The sequence below is a fragment of the Erithacus rubecula genome, assembly GCF_903797595.1.
Source record: "Erithacus rubecula genome assembly, chromosome: 18".
NCBI lineage: Eukaryota > Metazoa > Chordata > Aves > Passeriformes > Muscicapidae > Erithacus > Erithacus rubecula.
Genome location: NC_136670.1, coordinates 1641696 through 1659437, shown reverse-complemented (window position 1 = coordinate 1659437; position 17742 = coordinate 1641696). Strand labels below are relative to the sequence as shown.

Sequence of the window (17742 nt, the reverse complement as noted above, 5' to 3'; positions counted from 1 at the left end):
TACAGGTCCTCTACAACCCTAACAATGCCACCATTCTACCACAAACTGTGCCTCCTGGTCCCCTCACCTGTCCCTCAGCAGCAGTGTGAGTGCTTTCCCCAGCACCTCTGGCTGGAACAACTTCTGTCCTGCTGGTGGAAACCTTCCACTAACTCCTTGTCCCAGCTCCTGCCCTCTGAGCACACATGGAGCACAAACTCTATTCTGAGGCCATACACAAGCAGCAAGAACACTCTTGCTATGAACTTGTAAGCACACTCCAGCCACAGCTGAAACTCAGCAGCTCCCAGGGCTTTCGCATCTCTTGTCAGGGGTTGCATGGTGTCATACAACAATTTACCAGCAATGCTGCTCACATCAACCATAGCACACCCTGCATTCCTGGGATAACCCCCACAGATGTGGGCATGACACAATACCTGGGCTGCAGAGCTCCATCTCCACCTGGAGGACTGAGAATCAGGACTGGAGCTGTTTTTGCAGCTCACAGTTTTAAAAATCCCAGTATAAAACCCCCTGGAAGCCCAAGCTGCTGTGCAGTGTGTCAGGTCAGGAATGCTACATGAGTTCAGGGGGCTCAGCCACAGCTAGGACCTGCCCTAGCACCATTGTCACAGCAGGAGAAAGGCACTTGGGATGACCCTGCTCCCTGGGAGCAAAAAAATGTCATGGAAGGGATGCCCACAGCTCACACAACTCTGGTGGCCTCAGCCCTGGAGCCAGAGCCCAGGCAAATACCACTGCCCCAGAGAGCCCTTCAGGGGGTCTCCTGCAAGCCCTGGAGCAATGTATATTATCACAGGATAATTCAGGAACCTCGGGAGGTCTGTAATCCAACCTTGTGCTGCCAGCAGTTGGGATCACAGCAGGCTGCTCAGGGCTTTACCCAGCCTGGTCTTTACCCAGCATACCAGATGCAAATCTGCAAATTAGCACAACAATTAGCAAATCAATCTCACACTTTTCCTTGGATGTTAGGAAAAGGTTTTAAGCCCAGAGGGTGGTCAGGTGATGAAGAGGCTCCCCAGGACTGTGAGAGCTCCAGAAGCATTTGGACAATGCTCTTGGGCATGGGGTGGGGTGGGATTGCTGGGGTGTATGTGCAGGGCCAGGAGCTGGACCAGGATCCTTGTGCTCAGGATATTCTATGATTTGTTTTACTGATTTCCCTGGATATTGAATAAAGGCTTTTTTTTTTTTTTTTTTTTTTTTTTTTTTTTTTTTTTTTTTTTTGTTGTTGTTGTTGTTGTTGTTGTTGTTGTTGTTGTTGACCAGCTCTCTTAAAAAGCTTTTGGCCTGACCATGTTCCAGTGACATCTGATAAAGCTCTGCCCACCCAGACAAACCAGAATCAGGCTGCTCAGCAGCCTTCAAACCCCACCACCACCCCCAGCCAGCTTTTCAAAGAGCAACAGTGGAGCTGCACCTCTTTTGGCATTCTCCATTTTTCTTAGTATTGGGTGTAACTCCACATCTTACAGAGGGTGCAGGTGAGCCCCACTCCTCAGCCAGCTGCCCATCCATTCCACAAGGACTCCTCAAATCCATTCCTCACTTCTGCCTTCTGCTGAGGGACAGCCAAGCATCCCTGGCTGGGAAAGCCACCCCAAGAAACCCTGGCCACACACACATGCACATGGTCCCTCCTGACAGCATCACAATGTGCAGGCTGGAAAGTGGATTTTTCCAAGACAATTCTCATCTGGGAGAGCTCTGCTTCCTCCTGCTTTGCCCCTGGAATGCTGTGCTCTGTGGAAGGGCAGGGCTGGGCACATGGAGTCTGTCTGCAGCCAGACCCGACCAGCCTATCCCAGCCAGCTCTGACAGCAGAAGCAGTGTCTGTGAACTGTGCTCTCTGTCAGAGACAAAACTCCTGGCTCAGGAAACAAAGCACCACCACAGAGAAGGGGGCACAGAGCACAGCCTGAGCAGCCTGAGTGCCTGAGAGAGCTAGGGACACCAGCCTGTGCACACAGGCACATGGGCCAAGGACACTGGCCACAAAACACACACTTTGAGGCAACCAGCCTCCCTGGCTCTGCTGCTCACAGAGGTTTAGCTCATCCAACAGGGATCACTGAGTGTTGGCACAGCCATGTTCCAGACCAGTGACCTTGGGACTTGCAGAGCATCTCTAGGGCTGCCAGACACACGAGCCTCCAGCTCTGCCACAGCCTCACACTCACCCTCTCACCAAACCATGGCACAGCCAGGGAATGATCTGCTCCTTGGGAAGAGGAGGGATGTGCTGCATGCCACACAGGAGCATGGAGGAAGCAGCTCCTGGCACTGCACAGCCCCAACAGCACTTTATAATGCATGATCTATTCAGAAGATCTGAGATCTGCTTCTATTCATCAAAATGTTGGCTGAAAGTAGTCTAATTCAAACAATATAAACAGGTATTCACTTTGTGGCTACTCAGAATTTTAAATATTCCTGAAACCTGCACTGGTGCATGCTGGGGGCAGCCCAGCTGGGAGGAAAGGTCTTACTGGACACCAGGATGCCCATGGGCCAGAAATGTGCTCCTGCAGCAAAGCAGAACAGCATCCTGGGCTGCACTGGGAGCTCTGTCACAGCCGATGGAGGGAGGGGATCCTTCCCCTCTGCCCCACACCAGTGAGGCCAGCCCTGGACTGTGGGGCCCAGAGCTGGGCTGCCCAGTACAGGAGACAGGGACAGACTGGACAAAGTCCAGCACAGGACCAGGAAGGTGATGGAGGGACTGGAGCACCTCTGCCATGAGGAGAGCCTGAGAGAGCTGGGACTGCCCAGCCTGCAGCAGAGCAGGCTCAGGGCATCTCATCCCCAGGGATAAATACCCAGGGGGACGCGGCAGAGGGGACGGGGCCAGGGACAGCCCCAGGGGCACAAAGTGACACACAGGAGGGGCCCTCCGAGCTCAGGAGACACTTCTGCACTGGGAGGGTGGCCGAGCACTGGGGCAGGTGCCCAGGGAGGTGGTGGAGTCTCCATGGCTGGAGAGACTCAAAAGCCACGTGGGCACATCCTGGGCAGGGGACTGTGTGGCCCTGGGGGAGCAGGGGCTGGGCAAGGTGACTCCAGCCCCACCCAGCCTGAGATTCTGTTAACTATTTTTTTTCAGGAATTTCCTCAGCCATAATGGAGAACTTCCCCTTCCTTGCCATCAGCTGAGATACTGATTTTTAACTACCTCCAGTGGCAAAATTGAGTCTTTAAGGAAGATCACCAGCTGGGATGATGCTAAAACTGCAAGTGACACACCAGAGCACTACAGAGACCTCTGGAGCTGAGAGCTGCTCCCTTGGACCCTGCCTTGTCTTCTGACATGGTCCAGGGTAGGTGTTTAGAAGACTAATGGTACTGCAGAAAATGCTTGCTTTGTATACACACAAGAGCACTCAGCAACACCCCTGGCACAGGCAGGTGGCCCAGTGGAGAAAGACAATCACACACTTCTTCCCTTCCAAATCTGACTGCTGCTCCAAAGCCAGGAGCAAATGCCTCCTCTGGAACAAACAAGGGGCCACAAAGTCCTGCTCCTGGGTTCTTGGGCAGCATGGTGAGGTTTGGAGCAGGCTATGGTATTTATCAACACCTCAAAACCAGATGAAATGTCCTTCTGTGCAGTAAGGGCTGTCCATGTCACATATTTCAAAAGAGCAAATAGATTCTGTGAAAATGGAGGTCAGAGGGAGAAGGGCAATAAAGCAGCGTGCAGCAAGCTTTAGGTTCAGACACAGATGACAAAGCAGAGGCACTCAGGCTGGGTGTCCCCTGCTGTCCCCAGGGTTCCAGTGTCACCAGACCCGCAGGAGGGGAGGGTGAGCAGTTGCCTGCAATCCCATGTGCCACCCCAAGGGTCAAGGTGACACCATCCAAACTGAAGGCCAAGGGCAGCCTGAAGCCTGGGCACGTCTGAGGGGCACAAGAGGGACAGCCACACCCACCTCCCACCACCCCGACAGCACCAGTCCTGAACAGTTTGGATATTTTCCCACACTTATAAACAGATGGAAACATCTAAACAGGATGGATACCTGACCTCAAAAGATTTCTAACTGTCCAGTGTTTTATTTCTTTTCTAACTAGTGAAGAAATCAATCCAGGACCTGTCCTGGACCATGTGGAGCACCTTGGCTGTTTGTGCACTGCTGGGTTGGACCAAAGCCCAACAGGCTTTGTGCAGGGCTGCAGTGGTGGCACTGCAGGCTCTGGGACAGCACCTGCTCACCCCACCTTTGAGAAACAGCTGAAGAAATACGGCCAAGCATCCCCCGTGCGAGGTATTCCCAACCTCAGTGCATCCCGAGAGGCTCCCTGGAGGCAGCCAGGGCTGGGCTGGGCTGGGCTGGGCTGGGCTGGGCTGGGCTGGGCTGGGCTGGGCTGGGCAGGGCTGGGCAGGGCTGGGCTGGGCAGGGCTGGGCTGGGCTGGGCTAGGCTGGGCTGGTTAAGGCAGGGCTAAGCTGGGCTGGGCTGGTTAAGGCAGGGCTAGGCTGGGCTGGGCAGGGCAGGACCCGAGCCCGGCCCGGGCCGGGCCATCATCGCGCCGATGCTCGGGCCGGCCCGGGCGAAGGCAGAGCCGCTCCCGGTGTCCCGGCCCGGCCCCCGGGGCAGCCCCGGCCCCTCCCCGCGGCTCCAGCGCGGCTGCGGCCCCGCCCGGGCCCGGGGGATGCGGCGCTTCCCCCCGCGCCGGGCCCGGCGCCGCTCGCCCGGCCGGGGCCTCGCCCAGCGGGCGCGGGGCTGCGGCGGTGCCGGGCGGCGCTGCCCGGCCGCGCTCCTTACCTGCAGCCGGGCGGGCGCTGCTCCGAGCCCGGCGGCGCTGGCCGGCCCGGCCCGGCCCGGCCCGGGTGCGGGAGGGGCGCGGGGCCGGTCCGAGTGTGCGCGGGGAGCGCGGGGAGGGGGCGGCTCAGCCGCGCCGTCGCCGTGGAAACGCGCGGGGCCGCATCCGCAGGGCCGCGCTCAGCCCCGCCGCAGCTTTTCGGGGGGATGCGGGAAAGGGGGATCGCCATGGCAACGGCGGGAGCCCCCGGAGCGGGCAGGGCCGGGCGGGACGGGCAGCGCGGAGCCCCCGCTGCCGCCTCGCCGGGGCTCGGGGCCGTGCATGGCACGGAGCCCCTCTGCTCCGAGCCCGGCTGGCACGGCCGGGGCTGCTCGCCTGGAGAGGAGAAGGCTCCAGGCAGAGCTCAGAGCCCTCCAGGGCCTGAAGGGGCTCCGGGAGAGCTGGAGAGGGACTGGGGACAAGCAATGACTTTCTTCTGTCAGATGGGACATGGGAGGGAATTCTTCCTTGTGAGGGTGGTGAGGTCCTGGCACAGCTTGCCCAGGAGAGCTGTGGCTGCCCCTGGATTCCTAGATCCCGGTTGGATGGGGCTTGTAGCAACCAGAGATATTGGAAGATGTCCCTGCCCATGGCAAGGGGTGGAATGAGATGAGCCTTTAAGATCCTCCCAGTTCAAACCATTCTAAGATGGTGTGATTAACCAAACTCCCCTCTGAGAGGAGCCAGGCAACACCAATGGGGATGTGTCCTCAGCAGCCAAGGGGCCCTGGAGACCTTATCAGCTCCCTGGGCTTTGTCTGGCTTCGGTACCAGGGCAGAATCCCCTCCCTGGCACTCCAACCAGGGGATGTTAATGTGACATCCCCAAGATCCCTGAGCAGTGAAAGGATCCCTCTGGCTGGTCCTGTAGTGGAAAGGCAGGATGGACACTCGCAGTAGCAGGCTCTGCTCAAACCCAGGGCTGCTCACCTGCCCACCCTTCAGGACTCTATGGCCACACAAGGAGTGTGTTCAGGCACTTACACAAGCTCACCTGCAGAAAGTGGGAGTGGAAGGAACCAAGGCTGGAAGCACAAGGGTCAAACGTACAAAAAGCTTCTGAAAAAGGCCCTTGATGTGTTTTGGATGGGCTGGGTGGAGGTGACTACCTGCTCACCCTGACAGCCACCTCTGGCAGAGGTGTCCCTGCTCACTTTGGTGACTGTAGGAACAACCTCACAGTTTTAGTGTATCTGCAAGTTCCTTGCCACCTTGAGTTTTGTACTCAAAAATTTTTACCACATTAAAAGTATGAAGTTAGACCCTGATGAAGCAACAGATCCTGCAAATCAGGAGGGAAGTAACAATATATTTCCTTTGCCACTACTGCCTTTTCCTCCCTTTTCAAATAAAACTCCAGTGGCACAGTGTAGAAAAAGATTTTGTCATATCAATCATTTTATGCTAGAGAGGGAAGGTCAAGGAGATTTGAATCAGGAGCAGAGTGCAACTCAGTCACTTGAAAAGCAACTCATCAGTTCCCTGTTCCTGGCTGAGCTTGCTGTAAAACAACAATAAGAAATTCAGAATGATGAATTTCTAGAAAACAGCTAGATTAGGTAAAAAGGGGAAACAGCCCTGGCTTCCCAGTGAGCCTTCTGGCTGATGTAACATCAGACCATTTCCCTCTCTGTGCCTCAACTTCCATGTCTGTGACCTCTGTTGGAAAGGAGCTGAACTTACACCTCGGGGCTTGGGGCGCTATCCTGGGGAAGGGGCTCAGGGGCTTTGGGCTGAGGACAAGTGGAACAGCAGCCAGCAGTGCCCTGGCAGCCCCACAGACCAGCCCTGCCCCACAGGACATCAGGGGGGACAGTCCTGCTCTGGGGCAGCCTCACCTCCAGTCCTGGGGACAGTTTGGCTCCCTCAGCACACAAAGGACATCTGAGGGCTGCAGCTGTGGCCAGAGCAGGGAACCAGGATGGTGAAAGCTCCCAAGGGCAGGACTTGGGAGGAGCAGCTGAGGCCACTTGGCCCGTTCAGCTGGCAGGAGAAGGTGAGGGGTGACCCCATTGCTTCTGCACCTTCCTCCAGGGGGCAGGTGCTGATCTCCCCCTTCTGGGACCAGCCACGGGAGCCCAGGAGATGGAACAAAGCTGCCTCAGGGGGAGCTCAGCTGGGACATTAGGAAAAGGCTCCTCAGCCAGAGGCTGCTCAGTGCCTGCAGCAGGCTCCCCAGGGAAGGGCTCACAGCACCAACTTCAGGAGTGTCTGGACAACACTCAGTCCCTATGGTTTAACTGCCAGGAGCAGGGTTTTAGACTCAGTGATCCTTATGGATCCCCTCCAGCTTGAGCTGTTCTGGGATTCTATGAACTTTTGTTTACTTAAACTTAGCTCTTTGTAATGGTTTTATGATTTAATTTTTTCTGATTTTTTTGGATTTTTCAACTCTGCTGTGCCATCAGTCCCCTGAGACCCAGTGTGTGCAGGGCTGTGCTGCTCTGGGACTTGCTTGGCTGGGATTCATCCCCACAGCATTCTGCTATTCACAGGATGGCAGCATGCACACGTAGTAGTGCCTGTCACTCCTGTCCTCACCCACAGTCATGTTCCAAAAGCCTGACAGAGACCTCATAAAATGTGAAGCAAAGAAAGCCACTGCCATCCACAGCTTTTATTCCCACTGAGAAGGTCACTGTGTATCAGTTTCATGCTTTCTAGGAGGATGTTATGTGTGGAGAACTACAGAACAATTCTGGTCTGGGCTGCCACACAGCTGACACCTGTGATGGAAAGTGGTGGCTTACACTTCCAGTGTCACACAGTAACTGGTTTTAATTGTCAGCAAACAGACCCAGACAAGGTAATTGGAGAGGTTCTTTCAGAAATACATTTATTGTGTCTCCTGTTCCTGTCAGCACTTACTCCATGCTTGAAGCAGAGCTGAGCAGAACAGTAGCTGCTGTGGCATCTCCCAGGTGAATTGTATAGCATCCCTGTCACTACTGTGATCACAAGAGACTGTGCTGTGTTACTTTCCTCTCGTGCTGACGCTGAGCAGAACAAGGAGCACGAGAGCTGTGCAGGGGAAAGCATTTTGCACTTGACCCCATTCTGCTCCCAGCAGCTCACCTGGGTGCAGTTGTGCACTGTGGTCACACCAGGCCATGAGCTGTGATCCACTGAACAGTGGCTTAACAGCACTTTCTTATTTCCATTTCAAGGAGCTGCACATGCCTGTAATAATCTACAGCTCCCCCACTCCATCCACATGCCAGCACAGGGCTGTCACTTCCAACCCTGGTGTCACCTGCTGCTTTTCCTCCACTGCTTTTGGCATTTTTGACCAAAATCACTGTACTCAGTTCTTACCTGATGGAAAAACACTGGATCAAGACTTAAGTGTCCACTTCTAAAATGAATGAAAAGAGTATTTAAGATATTCTAAATTAGACAACCCTCCAAAAGCCACTTTCTGTGAATGAGTGGATATTGTCCTTGAGTCAGAGAATCACCAAAAATAATGCCCAAAACTTGAGGTCTGGTACAAGCTGGTGTGATTCACACCCTGAGCCATGCATTAGCTGCAGACATCGTCCTGTGCTCAGTGCTTTTTCTGTGGTGTGGATCATACCAACTGCTCTGCCATTCCCTCTCCCACAGGAACACAACTATATGCTTCCAGCCCAGCCTGGTAAAGACAGATGTTGCTAAAAGGGTGGCAGTTTATGAGCCACTTCAGAGCAGTTGTTTATTGCAAAGTTTTACTGGATTATGAAACAGCTGAAACTTCCCCTCTTGACACCTACACACACATTTAGCAAACTAATAATGTGTGAGGGAGCTGTGAACGTCAAGCTCATATTCTGCTATTTCATCCTTTTCACCTAAATGAGGAAAAAAAAAAAGGGTGGGAGGAAGGGCTGATCATGGTGTAAAAGCAAACATTATGAACCTAAGGACACATAGATACAATTCCTGAACTGCCACCACTACACTGAGCAATATTTGTGTTAGTTGTGCTTCTCACCTTTTAAAGTAATATGTTCCTGTTTGCATTAAACAGCCCTGACAAAGCTAGCAGACAGAAGAGAGTTGCTGAGGGTGTTGTAGGAACTTTATCACCAACCACATCCAAATGATGCATCCTTCCAATGATCCCAGGGTTTGCATCACCTCTCAAAGACATTCCCAGCCCCTCAGCTATTTGCTGGCATTTCCAGGCTCCTCAGCCAAGTTCTTGCTTTCACAGCTTTTGCTCTTTGATGTATGAAATTGCTCTATGGATGTTAGAGTGACAACCTAAACTAGACTTCAGCAGGAACTGGAAATAGTTCAAGTTATTTGATGTGTGAAGAAGGAATCCAAGAATTGTTTTAAATGCCCCTCCTCATTGTAACCACCTTTAGATGAGAAATCAGGACTGGGACAGACTCATTTGCCAGTTGTAAAGAGAGTCTGAAACCACAGAATTTAGAGGTAGAAATGTAAGAAAAAGGAGGGTCACTTACTTGGGCCCCTCAGCTCTGCTCCAAGCAATGATACTGCAAGGTGAGAGATTTAATTTAGTGTACATCAGACACAGAGTTGTGTCTTTCCTTACAGCAACACTACTATTCCTGACAGAATCAAATAAAAAGTGAATCAAATCAAGGTTGTGGTTGCTCCATCCCTGGAAGTGTCCAAGGCCAGGCTGGAGGAGGCTTGGAGCAACCTGGTCTGGTGGCAGATGTCCCTGCCCATGGCAGTGGGTGGGACTGGATGGGCTTTAAGGTCCCTCCAGCCCAAACTAGCCTGGGATTCTATGGTTAAAGGACAAAACTTGCATCTATGTCAAAAAAACAAAACACATGGTGGGATATTTTTTCAAAAATAGGAAAAGGCTAGAACCAGACTGCAAATACAGTCCCAGATTCTAAGTTTCACTTTTAAATGTAGTGTTGGTTTCTCCCACAGTTTCCTACAGGACCTTAGATTTTGTCAATCCTGCACCCTACATTGATGAAAAGGCAGGTTTCTCTTTTGTCTTTTAAATTATTTAATTATTTGATTATACCAAATAAAAAAAATCCCCAAAACCCACAAAAAATAATAAAAAGTCAGGTAGCCTAGTTCTGAAACATATCCCCAAAGGTTGTTTCCAGGGTCAGGTGAAAAATTGAGTTATGACAATGCCACATAGTTTCCCCATCAAACTATTGTTGCTACTGCAGGCAAAGCAAAGCACCTGCAGCCAGCATGCAGGTCCTGCAGCCTTTTACTCTTGTATGGAGATTTATCCCAACTCCTTTCATCACATCCAGAAGAGATCTCAGGAAAACTCACACTTGTGATGACCAAAACACACCAGTGTTCCACTGCCACAGAAAGTGCTGCTGACAGAGATGGAACACTGAGGGTGTTTGGGTTCTGCTGTTTCCTTACAGCAATAACACAAGCCACACACTTCACTGCCTGGCTCAGGATCTGGCACTACCAAAATCCTCCCAGCTTTCCAAAGGAAACCCCTCCAGAAGGACGAGTCATATCGAGGAATTTTGGCTTCATTTGCATGGTGAAGGGCGGCAGCCAAAAGAGACAGGCAATGTGGCTCCAGGAAAACAAACAAACAAAATCTCAGTATTTAAAGGAGTTTGAGGTAAATTGGTTAAATGTAATTTATGAACTCAAAACATAACCACTGTCCCAGCAATCTCAGCTCAGCCAGCTGGTTAGGAGCCATCACTGCACTGTTGGCCAAGACTGGGGTGCCCACAGCCTCAGAGTGGCCAGGGGACATGCCCAGGCCAGCAGTGGGATCAGTTTTACAAAGAAAGTATTTTATCTACAAAACAGTAATGATCAACATCTTGTTATCACAGACACAAGCTGGGAACATGCACAGGTATTTTTCAACTTGCTGAGCTCCAAGCTCAATCCTTCTTTTCAGGAGTGGGATGTATGTTGTTCCCTGCGAAGTTGTTTTATAAAGAGAGCAGTTCCCTCTGAAGTCTGACCTACTCCATGACCACAAGTGTAACAAAAGCAGCTTAACTCCTATATCCTCAAGTGTTATCTTAGGCTGAAAACCTGAACTTAAATGTTCTTGCCCAGTCTGAATTCTGTAGGAGGCCCCCAGTACTCCCCTCCCATCTCAGGCCCTGCAGTAATCAACACCGCAACACTACTTTTCTACTCATGCTGAAATACACCACCCTCAGAAAAAAAGCTCCAATTTAACCCAAACTCCTTATCACAAATTACCACCAGGGTCAGGTGCAGATAACACTGCAGCAGCCAGGCTGATAACCTGATCTTATGGCAACACGAGGCCTGGAACCACTCCAGTTCAGGCTCCAGGAGCAAGAGCTCAGAACTGATCACTCTCCCTAGGAGCCCCTCTGCCACCAGCATGGATACTCACCTGCAACAGGCAAGTGCAGCTTTGCAGAGGTGGTCAGGAAGTGATGAGACACCGAATTTCAGACTTGTTTGTAACATGAAGAAATTCCAGGAAAGACAAGCAGGCATCAAGTGACATTTCACATGTGCCCCATGCTGACCCAATTCCTCTGGTGAGTAACTAGGGAGCAGAGGAGCAGCTGTCACACCCAGCCACTCCTGCAGAAAGGACAAGGTGACACACTGGGACACAAAGAGCTTGTGCTGGTCTCAGGCACACCACCAAGAGCCTGTCAAGAGCTACCAACTTCTCTCACTAAACCAAAGAACTTTTTTCCATAAAACAGGGTGAGTTGTGATTTCCCCAGCACAAGGCAGAGCAAGAATCCCATTTCACTGCAATGAACACAAGAGTCTGAGTCACCAATTTAATTTTATACAAGTCAAACTACACGTTGTATAAAGAGTACAAGGCAGTTCTAATGTTTGCTACTGCATGTTACAAAAAATCAATTTAACTATAAAGGGGAATTTCTGGGACGAGTCCTATTCCACAATTTTAGTGAATTGGCAACTGTGGTTTAGCAAAGCCTTTGTTAAAACTAGAACTCTAGCTCCAAGAGATTACATTTCCAATAAAGTTCGGACCTACACACAAGATGATTATAATTCTCCTAGTCTGAAGCAAAACGTTAACATAAGTGAGTCAAAGGGGAGGGAAGACAGATTTCTTTACCTGGGCTTCATATCCAATGGGGATTCAGAGGCTGACAAACCATACAGCATACTAAGGACTTGGACCACAGCCAAGAGACACCTTCGTGTCTGACAACAGTGACACTTGAGATTCAAGCAAGAAACGTCAGAAAGCTTTTATTCTTTCAAGTCTGGAACAAGGTTTTCACCAATACTATAGGATACAGGTTCCAGAGTACCTTTGTTACCTTTAATACAGTCTCAGTACGGGGGGGAATGTTCTTTTGGCAAGTCAAGGTACAAGGTAATCCTCCAACTTGAGTTTATTGCTGGTCTAAAATCTTCCTAGTACTGTTCCTGGTTTATACAGTTTGCCACCTGCTTCCAAAATTAAGACAACTGTGTGAGCCTGCCCAGCAAGGCAATTCTGCCTTTGTCAGCAAGCTGAAACCTATGAAGTTAATGACACCCATAGTTGTAATGCCATGAAAATAATAGGAAAAAAAAGGATACTTTCAAAAAGCCCATATTTAAGCCTGTTTTATATTCAGTTTATTTTTAATATAAAAACCACTTTGCATTTAAGAGTAGTTAAGTTACTCTTGCAGAAATGCTATAAAATCAACTTTCAGCTCAATTTCTATAAAAGGGGGACCATTCCTGCTTTGTACCAGCATTCCACCTGGTATTGTCAAATCTGGGATACAAATTAAACCTTTACCGTCTTTAGCTCTTAGGCCATTCATTCCTGCAAGAGAAAAAAACCAACTTCTGAACCAGCTAACATAACACTAATGGCCTGACAGGTAGGAAAATGTTCCATAATAGTGTGCAAGGTGAGAGGAGAGTTTTAGTCCTAATCTCTTGAGCTGGATCTTGATCGCGAGCGGGACTTTGAGCGAGACCTGGAGCGGGGACCTGGATGCAGCTCTTTTGGGCGGCGACTCGGAGCGAGCCTGGCAGATGGCTGCTGCTGCGGAGAGTGGGAGCGAGACCTGCTCCCTGGACCTGGACTTAGACTTAGCATCCCCTTTACCATTCTCTTTTGGAGATCGGGACCTGGACCTGGATCTGGACCGGGACTTCTCAGACTTCTCCTTGGATCTGCTGTGCGAGCGTGAACCCCTGTCAGACTTGGGTTTGGATTTGCTCTTTGATCGGGACTTCCTGCTTTTGGATCGGGAACGGGAGCGGTCTTTGCTTCGTGACCTGGATTTAGATCTTTCAAAGAGAGAGAGAGTTTATTCTCAATGGCTTGCAGTGTGCTTCCACCAGCTGCAAACATCTGTCAGGGAGAGAGTTCTGCACTGGCAGGATTAACTCTGGGCACTTACCGGGAACGGCTTTTGGAGACACTACGGGATCTGCTGCGGCTGCTCCGACTTCTCCGACTTCTGCTTCTAGACCGTCTCCTGGATCGTGACCTGCAGACATTTAAAATGTCATTCCCTTTCACTTTGCCTGCTTGTGCCCTCCATCATCAAGTACAGGACAGAAAGAATCTTAAAAGATCATCTTGCTCCAAGTCCCATCCCGCCTAGCCTTGGACACTTCCAGGAATCAAGGGGCAGCCACAGCTGCTCTGGGAAACCCATCCTCACAGGGGAGAATCTTTCTGAATGCATCTAATATATTGTGCTATCCAGTAGCATAATCCAACAGAGAAAAGTTGCTTCAGAACTTCTCAAGAGCAAAGGTGGTCCCACCAGGGTGGGTTCAACACATCTGAGGTCTCACATGTGAAAAACTGCTCAAACGTGACTTTATGATGCAGAATTTCCTTCTACACTTAAGCTTCCTCCTATTCCTAAATCAGCAGCTGAAGGTAACTGCTGCAGGTAGGGTGTCCAGCATGTCCCCCGAGTTACCTGGACCTGCTCCCTGAGTAGGATCGCCTGTGGCTGGAGCGTGGCTTGTCCTCCACCAGCCTAATCTTCCTGCCGTTTATCTCTGTGCCATCCAGCTTGTCCAGGGCACGCTTCATGTCCGAGTAGGACCGGAACTCGATCACGCCTTCGTTTGTACGTTCTTTGTGGGCATCTGCATAGGTCACCTCCCCAGCTTGCCTCATGAAATCCTGCAGGGAGCACAGGCACTTACACAATGGGGGTGCTCTGCAAGCAGCACTCAATGCGCACAAACACTTATTATTCTACTGCAACAGTATCAACACTGCTATTAAAGGAAGCTATTACTTCTTGACATTCACAACAGACTCCACACAGAACATCAATACCTACTTTTAAATCCTGCCAACTACAGCGACTGGAAAGGTTCTCAACAATCAGCCTGAACTCTGTACGAACGGGTGGTCCGTATTTATCTCGTCCCGATTGTCTCCGACTGCTATATCCGCCACCACCCCCACCTTGATTGTACAAAGAAACAAAGTTAGGTCGTCTCCTAGCATGAAGAAAGCTCAATGTTCTGAAAAAGTTAGTTTAACAGTCATATTTACTGGAGTAGGACTTTATTTCGCTAAGCCTCCAATAAACTTTGCAATTTTGCCATGATCTATATTAATGGCAAATCAAACAGACTAACATCCTACAAGTCTGTGCTCCTAAGATCTGTTAGAGAGTGACTGCTCCTTATTAGATTCACCTTGCTAAGTTTTATTTTACAGAACATTGTAAAATATAAAACTTAACTGATTACATGCATTTCTACATTTTACAAAAACGTTTACTAGTTACACTAAGTACTTACATCACAGTATGAGGTTTTTGGTGGTGGTTTGGCCACAAAACACGCAAGGTAACAGTCACCTAGTTCAGTTTAACCAGTTTTGTCTAACCCTTGGAATCCTCACCATCACCCTGCGTCTAATGGCAAAAGGCTGCTGTCGTCATGGCTTCCGGTAAGGTCAGCCAAAGGGTCATAGGGCAAGGGTCACACAATGTATGGAAAAGCCATGGCCAGGAAAGGCAGTCATCTTAGCCTCAGTGGACACAGCCTCAGCCCCACTGGTCACTTTTAAATTGAAACATCAAGGACTTGTTAAAAAGTTTGAATTGAACATGCAACAATTTTAAAACAACATACATTTGATTTTTTTAAAAAGACAGAAACCCGCCCCCCCAACACCACTCTTCCAAACACCACCGAAAAAACAACCTTAGTACTTTTAATTACAGTACTAGGCCGTTCAAGCTCTACACGGCTCGGCTCAAGAAGCTACACGAGCGGAGCACAGAAAAATTTACAATACCCCCCTTCAGCACAACAGATTCCTGCTCCAAAACCTCCCCCCGTCCCCCCTCCCATATATTCAACTGAACCAATCACACAGCTGAGCGATTCTCCCCCAGTTACACAACGATACGCTAGTACTACTGATGTAACATCGCTGTCACATCTAAACGCTCCCAGGAATACTGGAGCGGTTATCAGCAGAGCAAGCCCTTTCTAGAAGGCCGCGATCTGGCAGCCAGAACTGCTCCGGGATACCCGAGGGCGCCGCTGGTGCCGGGATAACGCAGCAGCCCCAGCGGTGCCCCGGGTACCCCTCTGCTAACGACCCCCGCCCCAGCCCCGGGGCTCGCCGCCAGCCGAGCCCTGCCCGCCCCCAGCCCTGCCCGCCGCCGCCCCGAGCCCCGCGGGGAGGGACGGGCCCGGACTCACTGCGGCTGCTGTAGCTGTAGCCGTCCCTGTCGCGGCGGGGGCCGCGGGCGTGCTCCACAATAACCCGCTCCCCGCACAGGTCCTTCCCGTTCAGCTCGTATACGGCATCGTCGGCGTCGCGGGAGTCCTCGAACTCCACGAAGCCGTAGCTGGGCAGAGGAGAAAGGCCCGCTCAGGCCGCGGCCCCCCCGCTCCGCTCCCCCCGGCCGCCATCTTGCGCCGGCGCCACGCGGCAGCGGCCGCGACATGGACGGGCCCGGCCCGGGGCCCGCGGAGGGACGGACGGACCAGCGGCGCTCACCCGTTTTTGAGATCGACCTCGAGCAGGCGGCCGTAGCCGCTGAAGAAGCGCTGGATGTCCTTTTCCCGGACGTGGTAGCTCAGGCGACCGATGTAGACGCGCGGCATGTCCGCGGCGGAGGGGGGGAAAGGAAGGAGGGAGAGGAATCGAGAGGAGGAGGAAGAGAAAGGAAGAGAGACAGAAAGAGAAAGACAGAGAGAGAGAGAGAAAAGGAGCAAGAGCGCTGACGGCGTGAGGTGCGGAGGCGCTACTGGCCCGCTCCGCACGGCCGGGCCTGGTACACCACAATGGCGCCCGCCGCCAGCCGCCGGTTTTATAGCGGGAGGCGGAGCCCGCGCTGACGTAACCACGCCGCCGCGCGCGCTCAGGGAGCAGCGGCAGAGCGCTACGCGCGCACGCGGGGGCGCGGGTGGGGTCCGGCCTGGCGGGCGCGCGGGAGCTGCGCACGGTTCTGCGCACGCGCCGCCATGCGCGGGTGTCACGGGGTCAGTCCCAGAGCTCCGGGTTCAGTCCCGCAGAGCTCCGGGATCAGTCCCACAGAATTCCCGGGATCAGCCCCGCAGAGCTCCGGGGTCAGTCCCACAGCTCCGGGTTCAGTCCCGCAGAGCTCCGGGTCAGTCCCACAAGCGCCGGGATCAGTCCCGCAGAGCTCCGGGATCAGTCCCGCAGAGCTCCGGGATCAGTCCCGCAGAGTGCCCGACGTTAGCTCAACAGAGCTCCGGGATCAGTCCCGCAGAGCTCCGGGATCAGCCCCACAGAGCTCCGGGTTCAGTCCCGTAGAGCTCCGGGATCAGTCCCACAGAATTCCCAGGATCAGCCCCGCAGAGCTCCGGGATCAGTCCCACAGAATTCCCAGGATCAGCCCCGCAGAGCTCTTGTCACGACCTCCAGAGAGCCTGGGCTGCCCCAAAGGCTCCGACTGTGGAGTCCCTGCAGGAGAATCCCAAGCACCAGCCTGGAGTCACCAAGAGTGTGTCCTGACTTCCCTTTGATGTTCTGAATCAGGAAAATTCTCCCAGATTGTTGATAAAAATGCTCTCAATATGTGGATAAATGCACTGTTACAGTATGCTGGGCTTTACACTCGAAGTATTCATATTGTACACTATGATTTGTATGTTTGAGACAAACTTCTGTTTTTCTAATTATTATACTTGTATTACATTGAATATTTAGATTTTATATAACCATTTCTACTCTAATGCAGATAACATTTTTATGTTGCATACTACATAATCACAATAGTAAAAAGCCACATTTACTCCTACTCCAGGATTTTTCCCATCTGCTTTAAAAGCAGCTTGTGTTCACCTCATGCTTCCATGCTGAAAAATCTGTCTGTGACAGCCCAGGGCACCATCACTGCCTTTTCTTTGCAGGGTGCTGCCCTGAGTGAATCTGTAACAAAGCAACTGCTGAGCTTGAGTTACAGAACTGGGAGAATCTCTCAAGTCTCAGTTTTTTCTCATTTAATAAAAGCTTGATTCACGTAGTGCAACAGGCAGTGAGTTTATTACTGAAGTGTTATAAAGTCTCTGAGCCTCTAGTCTGGGCAGCAACACCATTGCACTGAGTGGGGCATGCACAAAACTAAATGATTAATTCTACCAAAGACTTAAAATGTAAAAACCCCATTATTTAAGTAATTTGTGTCTCATTTGGGATAACTGCAGGTTGTAGGGCCTAGTCCTAAACCTCTCCCCATCACAGCTGGATTCTGTTATTCTGTTAGCTGATTTTCTACTCCTGTTCTCCCCAGGAAATGACTCCCTGGCACAAATTTTAAAACCCTCAGTGTGCATTCAGCTGTTATTGTCTGTGCTGGCACCTATGAAGCTGCCTGTAAGACCCACTGGAAACAGCCCCATTAGACAGGGGCAGCTAAACCATCCTGTGCCTGGTGAAGGCAGTGTGAAAGCCTGGACTAAAGTTCAAGGATAAGAAGGAAAACTCAACCTGTTTTTAAGGGCTTCTCCACAGGTGGATGCTC

The 17742-nt window shown here is 51.4% G+C and overlaps 1 protein-coding gene across 1 annotated transcript; it reads right to left on the bottom strand.

The window, feature by feature from the left end:
* Window positions 1-11545: 11545 nt before the first annotated feature.
* LOC306810003 (serine/arginine-rich splicing factor 6-like) lies at window positions 11546-16066 on the bottom strand. Its single transcript, XM_079322027.1, is given in 7 exon segments — window positions 11546-12740; window positions 12742-13048; window positions 13162-13251; window positions 13696-13904; window positions 14068-14195; window positions 15452-15600; window positions 15753-16066. Coding segments are annotated over 7 exon segments (1047 nt in total). The 5' UTR covers window positions 15860-16066; the 3' UTR covers window positions 11546-12683.
* Window positions 16067-17742: the final 1676 nt, after the last annotated feature.